At 44.5% G+C, this 7573-nt stretch overlaps 1 protein-coding gene across 3 annotated transcripts in view; it reads left to right on the plus strand.

Moving 5' to 3' along the window:
* Positions 1 to 209: 209 nt before the first annotated feature.
* MLLT3 (MLLT3 super elongation complex subunit) overlaps positions 210 to 7573 on the plus strand; it is a 270743-nt gene continuing 263379 nt past the window's right edge. The window contains exons 1-2 of one of the 3 annotated variants that reach the window (XM_017500642.2): positions 210 to 502; positions 1917 to 2097. In XM_017500642.2, the coding sequence (XP_017356131.1) occupies positions 491 to 502; positions 1917 to 2097 (193 nt within the window). In that variant the 5' untranslated portion in view covers positions 210 to 490. Of the gene's footprint in view, positions 503 to 768; positions 977 to 1916; positions 2098 to 4834; positions 4988 to 7573 lie in introns of those variants that run through there. The other 2 variants (XM_017500644.2, XM_037728522.1) reach the window with 2 other exon arrangements.

Genomic DNA, 7573 nt, shown 5'->3' on the forward strand with positions numbered 1-7573 from the left:
GGCCGCTCTCCCCACTCCGGCGCCCCTCCCTGCCAGCCCCCCAGCAGGAACCTGTTACTTTAAGCGAGGCGTTCCAGTGTGGCGTTACGGGCCGCCGGGGTTTCGGGAGGTGGCAGGTGATTGGCTCTTTCGAGCTCCCCCTGGCTCGCTCGCTCGGCCTCCCCGCGCGCTCGGCCCCGCCCGCAAGCTCTCCCTCCGCCCCTTGAGGCTCGGAGCCCGGTGTCAGGCGCCACGGCGCATGCTCCGGAATCATCCTCTTTACCCTGGAGCTGCTGCTGCTGCTGCTGCTTTTGCTTTTGGGGCTGAGTTTAATAAGCCAGCGAGCGAGCAACCGAGCGCGGGGGGAAAAAGGCAGAGAATGTCCGCCATCTACCCTCCGCTCCTGGGCGCGCTCTCATTCATAGCAGCCTCTTCATGAATTACAGCTGAGTGGGGGCGGAGGAGGGGGGGGTACCACACAACACCCCAGCAAACCTCCGGGCCCCCAGGCATGGCTAGCTCGGTAAGTACGCGCAAAAATAATAATAAAAGACCTCCCCCCCTTTCCTTCCTCGCCCTGCGCCGCCGCAGCCCAGACAGCGCCAGCGCTCCGCGGTTCCAATTAGAGAAAGGTTGGTACGGCTTGCAGGGAGCTGCCGCCTCTCCCTCAGCCTCTGCTCCCCTCCTCCCCCACCCCCCCGGCGCGCGCGCACACACAGACACACACACACACACACACTCACACACGCTCACACTCGCCCCTCCACCCCCCGCGCCTCCCTCCCTCCTTGCCTCTTTGCAATCACGAGAAGCGCACTCACACACTCCCTCTCGCTCACACGCGCGCACTCACACACACACACACACGGTGGAAGGAGGCGAATAATAACTCAGCCATATTTCAGCCGCCGCCGCCGGGAGCTGCGGGCACAGTCCGGGGACCCGGCGAGCAGCCTCGGCGGCCGCACCTCCGCAAAGCGCTGCCGCCGCTACGATGGTGCGTTGTCCGCGGCGCGCGCGTGTGTGAGCCGGAGTGTGCGGGGCTGACAGCAGCGGGGCCGCACACAACTTTGCCCCAGCGCCGGGCGGTGCTGCGCGCGAGCCGAGGCTCGACGGCTGTCCGCCCGCCGCCTTGCCTTTCTGAATTTCATTTTTGGGGGGGAGGTGGGAGGTACTTTGGAGCCACTTTGGCTCTTGAAAGTGTGTTGCGGGGGCTCGGTTCGACTGGCTGCGTCGATCGCCTGGGGCTTTTCGCTGGGGGGTGCGGGGTGCTTTAAGTTATGGATGCCTCGGCGTGTTTCCCTGCGGGCGTGTGTGTGTGTGTGTGTGTGTGTGTGACGACGTCTTATTTTTGTTGTGCACGAACCCCGTGGCAAGAGCACGGGAGTTTGTGCCCATCAGCAGAGGCTGCCTGTAGTTTCCATTCCGCCTGGCACAGCGCTCCACACGCACGCACACACACACGTACACAAAGACTTCCTCGGCGTGTGCCTGTCGCCGCGGTACTTTCGGGGAGGGGGTTCGCCAGGAACCCTTAGGTTCCCCTGGGTCTCAGCCACCTCCCTTCCCACGCAGGGAAACCGCCCCGGCATCGCCTTCTGATTTGTTTCCGATGCATTTGTTGTCGTGCTTGTGGTGGCCGAGTGTGCTCTCCTTCTTCCCCCGACCCCCTTCCCGACTGGGGATAACATTCCGTTACAATCCTGTCCGGTGTGGATGCGGGGCCCCGGGCGCCTGGGGTCGGGCCGGGCTGGCCTGGCGGGTATATTTGGGGGTGTGGGGTGTGCGCGCCCACGCGCGTGAAACGTGGATGCAGAGGGCACCGCCGTTTCCTTTTATGTGCGTTTCAAGGAGGAAAAAAATGTCAGGCGCAACGTTCACTGCCGAAACGCCGCCTTCCTGTTGTTCACGACTGTCTCTCCTCCCCCTGCCCGCAGTGTGCCGTGCAGGTGAAGCTGGAGCTAGGGCACCGCGCCCAGGTGAGGAAAAAACCCACCGTGGAGGGCTTCACCCACGACTGGATGGTGTTCGTGCGCGGCCCGGAGCACAGTAACATACAGCACTTTGTGGAGAAAGTCGTCTTCCACTTGCACGAAAGCTTTCCTAGGCCAAAAAGAGGTAGGGCTCGAATACAAAAGGGGCTTGATAAAAAATGTCTTTGCCTGGCGAGAAAACAATCGCTTGGCCCGGGCGGTCCCGCTGCCCCGCTCCCCGCCCCCCGCGCCGCGCTCGCCGGCGTAGCCTCGGAATCCGGGTGCGCGGCGCCGCGCGGGCCAGGTCCCGGCTCCCGCCCGCGCGCGCGCGACTTCGGCTTGGTGAAAGTCACGGCAGAGAAAGGACCGTCAGGTGTCGAGTGTTTATTCATCCCAAGCCAGCCCTCAGCAGTCCTCTGGGGTTAGCCGCAGGTTCTGTGGGGAAGGTGCAATTAGTTGTTGGGTTTGGAGATGTGGGGAGTGGGGCTGGAAGGAATAAACACTTTGCGCCTTTTTTAATTTTCCTAGAGAAATTGAGATTTACCTGTGTTATTAGCAAAGAATGTATTGGGTGTAGTTATTGTTCGATCTGGGCAAGTCGATTCACTTTAGGGTCTTCTCTTCTTTCCTGTCTGTGTATGAGGCACCAGGTGCCAGTTGCCACAGACTTTTCTTTTTGTGGCTTGGCCACTGCCACACCCCACTCTAGTCTGGATTTGATGTTTACTTGGGGGGCTTACTTGTTCCTCCCTCCCACCCCTGCGTGGCACTTGACTGCTCCTTTGATTCCGAGCAACGTTCCAAAGTGTCTGCCGGATGTGATCTGCAGGGAGACGGTTCTTGCAAAGGTCGAAGCTAAGTTTCAGAGGAACGATGTGATGTTGCCTTTTGCTTCAGTCCCTCCCCACCTTGGTTCTTAGCCTTGGAGTCTAGTTTGCATAATCCTGCTGGGCCTCTGCACTCCCAAACATTTTCCATAATGGGCAGGACAGTTTTGGAAAAATGAAACGGAGTGTCGTTTTGAAAGAAATTTAAAGAGGGTTTGAGAAATCCCGATTTCTTTTCCCTTCCTCCTCTGGAAAGCTAATGTCTGGTTGTTTTAGTTGGATTAGTGGAGGTAACAGTACAAATACAATAAGGTGCTTTGTTTGTGAGCGGGTTTATTTATCTAAGTGGACACAATGGTTAGTAGTTATCTTCAATTTGATCCGTAATCTTTATTGGCGTCTAGAACTCCTGCCGTTTCTTAGAGTAACATCATAATAAATCCATTGCGCTTAGAGCTATGTGGAAATTATTGAACATTCAGGGGGCTGAATAAAGAAAGGAGAAATGCCTTGTGCCTTAGAGGTGGCAGAGGTTTGTGTTGGTGCTTATTTTTGTTTCCAGAGCTCATGTAATGGGAAGCAGGATTGTGGTTTGGTTTATAACTCCTCCTGAAAACTTGAACAGTTGAATTTGATGGGCTTTGTTGGATGGTTAATAAATAAATCCAGTATTAGAATAGAGGACTAGAAATATGCATGGCCTATAGGGAATAACATTTGAAATTTATTAACATTTTATGTTAAAATATAGTCAGATATTATTATGTTTCATATTTCCTCCAAACTGTGGTAAGGATGATGAGGTTGGTGTGATGCTTCTTGGAATCTCTCTCCCTTTCCATGTGTCTGTAGAGCAGAGGAGTTTAAACAAAAGAAACCACCTTCTAAGGTCCTTGATACACATTATTACTACTACTTGGCTGTAGTTCACTTCAAGGTGAAATAAGCTTTCTAAAAGCAACATTTATTAGGAAAATTAACTCATTTGGCAGAAGATAAACCTCTTATAGTAACTTTGTTTAGGCACCTTGAGAATCAACTTAGCATTATGAAATTAAAGATGATCAACTTCTATTTTACCATTGTTTCTCTGCTTCAGTGGATGTGTGCATTGATGTTACTTTTATTTCCTATAATTAATGATTTTCTGTCTAGCCTGAGGGAATATGAGGGTGCTGCTTGCATAGGCCACACCTGGGAGTTGTTGCTAGGCGTGGTAAGCTGCTTGATTAACAGTGATGCCTTGTCAGAGGTCTCTGGTTAGAGATGTCTGCTTGTTGGTTGGACTCCTCAATTTTTATACTCAACTGTGGAGTTTCTCTATGCAGTCTATAAGCCATTGTTTTAAAATGTTTATTTTTGGATTTTTATTTGTATGCGTGCTTCCCATGATGTGACAAGTCCTGGGAAAAATGCCAGCTTACATAGCCCAGGAGAGACTTTGCATACTGTAATTACACATGATTCAGATTGCCAGAGAAGGTTTCTCTGTTCATTGGGAATAGTTAGTTGTAAGTTCAAGCAACACCAAACCATGCCTCTTAATCCTGGGACTATTTTTTGGCTTATAAAGTCTTTCAATTGATAAGAATAAATATAGAATAAGAATGCCAAGAATTTCTGTGTTGACTTCCAGTACCTTTTAAGGTGCTATGTTAGCTATATTGTAGATCTGTAAGTGATAGAGTAAAATTCTACCATTTGGAAATTGGAGAAACTGCAAATATGAATTTGTGGAAAATCTGAGTTATGAGATCTTTAAAAGAAATGCTCATATTCTGTAGTAAATAAGCTGTGTTGGCTATAAATAATGACAATCTAAATCACTTTCACTGTATACAGTAGCTGCTAAACAGCGTTGAACCTTAGGACTGAGGATGAACTGCTCAGCCACAAAGATGAATGAGTACTTAGTTTTGTAAATCTTTGGTTTGGAAAAGTGAATTGGTTTTCAGGTTGATTTCCTTTACTTTACAATAATATTAGAACTTGAAGGAGAAGAAATTATAGTATTTTTAACTTGTTGCCTAATGAGAATTACGTATACCATTTCAGAATTGAGCTATTTGGATTTGAAATAATGAGATTTTGCTCTGTCATAAAGAAGTGTGGGAGACCTTCAATTTAAAACTACTCCCACAAAATCTTAGAAAAGAAATTTTGATGAAATGGTGAAGCATGGAATATCTATTAGCCATGACAGAACAGGTAGGTCAGAGTATGATGCATTTTAAAACTATCTACCTGCAAATAAAGACAATATCTTATTAGCACCAAAGATTTGTACTAGTCTGATGTGACTGAAATGAATAGTCACATTCAAAACATTTCGTTTAAAATATTAATGTTTTTGTTTTCAGTATGATGTGAATTTGAGTGAACTTCCTTTCTAATTACAGCCATCTTTACTATTGCAATTTGTTTCACTGACATTTATGATATGAAATCTGTTGTTTATTATTTTACGTAAGCTAATTTGGCCACTGGTATGATTTGATGGCTTTTTATTTGTAGCCTTAATCCTTTGAGTGGGCAGATAAAGCTTAATAAATTCACTCCAATGATTTTCTTTTACGAGTTTGAGCCCAGCTTTACTGCATAGTTTTGATTTGTGTTAAATGGTCTTCTGAAATAATTTGGATAAGTCTTTACGAGGGTGGCTAATATTTGAGGGTTTACTAGCTGAAGATCTTGTGTGTATCTGGTGTATTTTCTCTTCTGAGTCATTTGAAAGGTATAAGGAGGCCTCACCTGTAATCCAGGCACTTTGGGAGGCCCAGGCAGGCGAATCACCTGAGGTCTGGAGTTTGAGACCAGCCTGGCAACATGGTGAAATCCCGTCTCCACTAAAAATGCAAAAATTAGCAGGGCATGGTGGCAGGAGCCTGTAATCGCAGCTCCTCTGGAGGCTAGGGCAGGAGAATGGCTTGAACCTGGGAGGTGGAGGTTGCAGTGAGCCGAGATTGTGCGATTGCACTCCAGCCTGGGGCACAAGAGTGAGACTTCTCAGAAAATAAATAAATAAATAAAAGATAGAAGGAAAAAAATAAAGATGGGTAACTGTTCTGATACATTCAGTGAGTGTTATTTGTGTAGGGTTCTGTATTAAATTTAGATGACCAGTGCGAACAGTTTTACTACTTTGCATTTTGAAGCACATAAAGTATAATTTTCCAAGGTACTTAAAAGTTGAATTGTTGGAGGAAATCCCATATTCTGTGGGTGAGAATGTAATTTGGGCAGAGGTATTTTGGAGAACATTGGCAAGACCTATTAAGATTTTTAATGTTTATACTGTTTAGCTTAGCAAATTTACTTCTAGGAATTTTCTGACAAATATGTTCTCGCAAATATGCAAAGATACAGCGTGTGTCTTGTGACTGTTTTTGTAATAGCCAAAATTTGGAAGCAAGCCATATAGGGGCCCTCAACTGGATAGAATTAAATGATGATAATCCATAAAAGAGGTATATCTATTTGTTGATTCAGGAAGATCTTCAAGAAGAATTAGGTGAAATAAGACAAGTGGCTAAAACATTGTGATCTCATTTTTTATGAGTGCTTGTGCAGATAAGTACATGTATGTGTATGCATGAGTATGTGTATAAATAAATTTGAATTAGCAGGCATGAAACACTTACCAGTAGTTTTCTTAAGTGGCTACTTATGGTGGTGGTGATGGGAGGTTATTTTTGTAGTGTTTGATTTTTAAAAAAAGTTAACTGTATATTTAAAGCATTACAATGAGCACACATTACTTTTTAAAACTGAAAGACAAAGAATAAAGAACCAATATAGAATATTGCTTTTAAAATAGGGATTAACATGTAGCTATCTAAAAGTTAAACATCTAAAAGTAATCTTTACTATCTTGGGTAGCAATAGTTGCTTAGAGATGAAGAGAAGTTAGGGTTAGGAATTACAGATTTGTATTCAAATGTTGGTTTAAGAGACTTGTGTGGTTTTAGACAAGTTACTTCTGTTTTTTCATTTGCATTATGGAAATGATGATAAAATAGAACTATTACCTCATAAGTTGAGTTTGAAATATAAATCAGCTGTTTTCAAACATACTAGGCTTAAGACCCTTTTATACTTATTGAGGACCCCAAAGAGTTTTTTTTGTGGAAGTTATATTTATTAATTTTACTGTATTAGAAATTAAAATGGAGACATTTTAAAGAAATTAATTTGTTTAAAGGTAACAACTTATTACATGTTAACATAAAAGTAACATTTTAATGAAAAATAAACATTTTCTTAAAAATTGTGACAAGAGGGACCTTGTTTACTTTTTTGTTTTTTTTTTTAAATGTCTTTGTTTTAATAGAAGACAACTAGGTCCTCTTACCTGCTTTTGTTTCCTGTTTGTTGTGCTATCACATGTCATGTAGCTTCTGGAAAGCTCTGCTACTCATGAGAGAATGGGATTGAAAAAGGCAAATAACTTCATAGATTTTATTATATAAATAGTTTTAATGTCACTCATAACCTGAAAAGATTGTAGGGATCCTGAGTTCCTAACACTACACTCTTGAGAACTGCTGGTAGAACGTATTTGACATATAATCTGGCATGCATAAATTGCGCAGTACATGGAAACTGATTGTTAGTATTTTTGCTAAGAAAAACTTATTTAATGGAAAGGAAAAAGGTAAATCTTCCAAGGTATTTGCCTCATTAAATTCCAGTGAATGATTACCTTTTTTTTTTGCAGAAAAGGATAATTTAAACTTGGTTTTTTCTGGATATATTTTATAGTTAATATCACTGTCCTTTTTTTTTTTTTTTTTT

This window comes from Cebus imitator, unplaced genomic scaffold, assembly GCF_001604975.1.
Source record: "Cebus imitator isolate Cc_AM_T3 unplaced genomic scaffold, Cebus_imitator-1.0 Scaffold267, whole genome shotgun sequence".
In the NCBI taxonomy this organism is placed as follows: Eukaryota; Metazoa; Chordata; class Mammalia; order Primates; family Cebidae; genus Cebus; species Cebus imitator.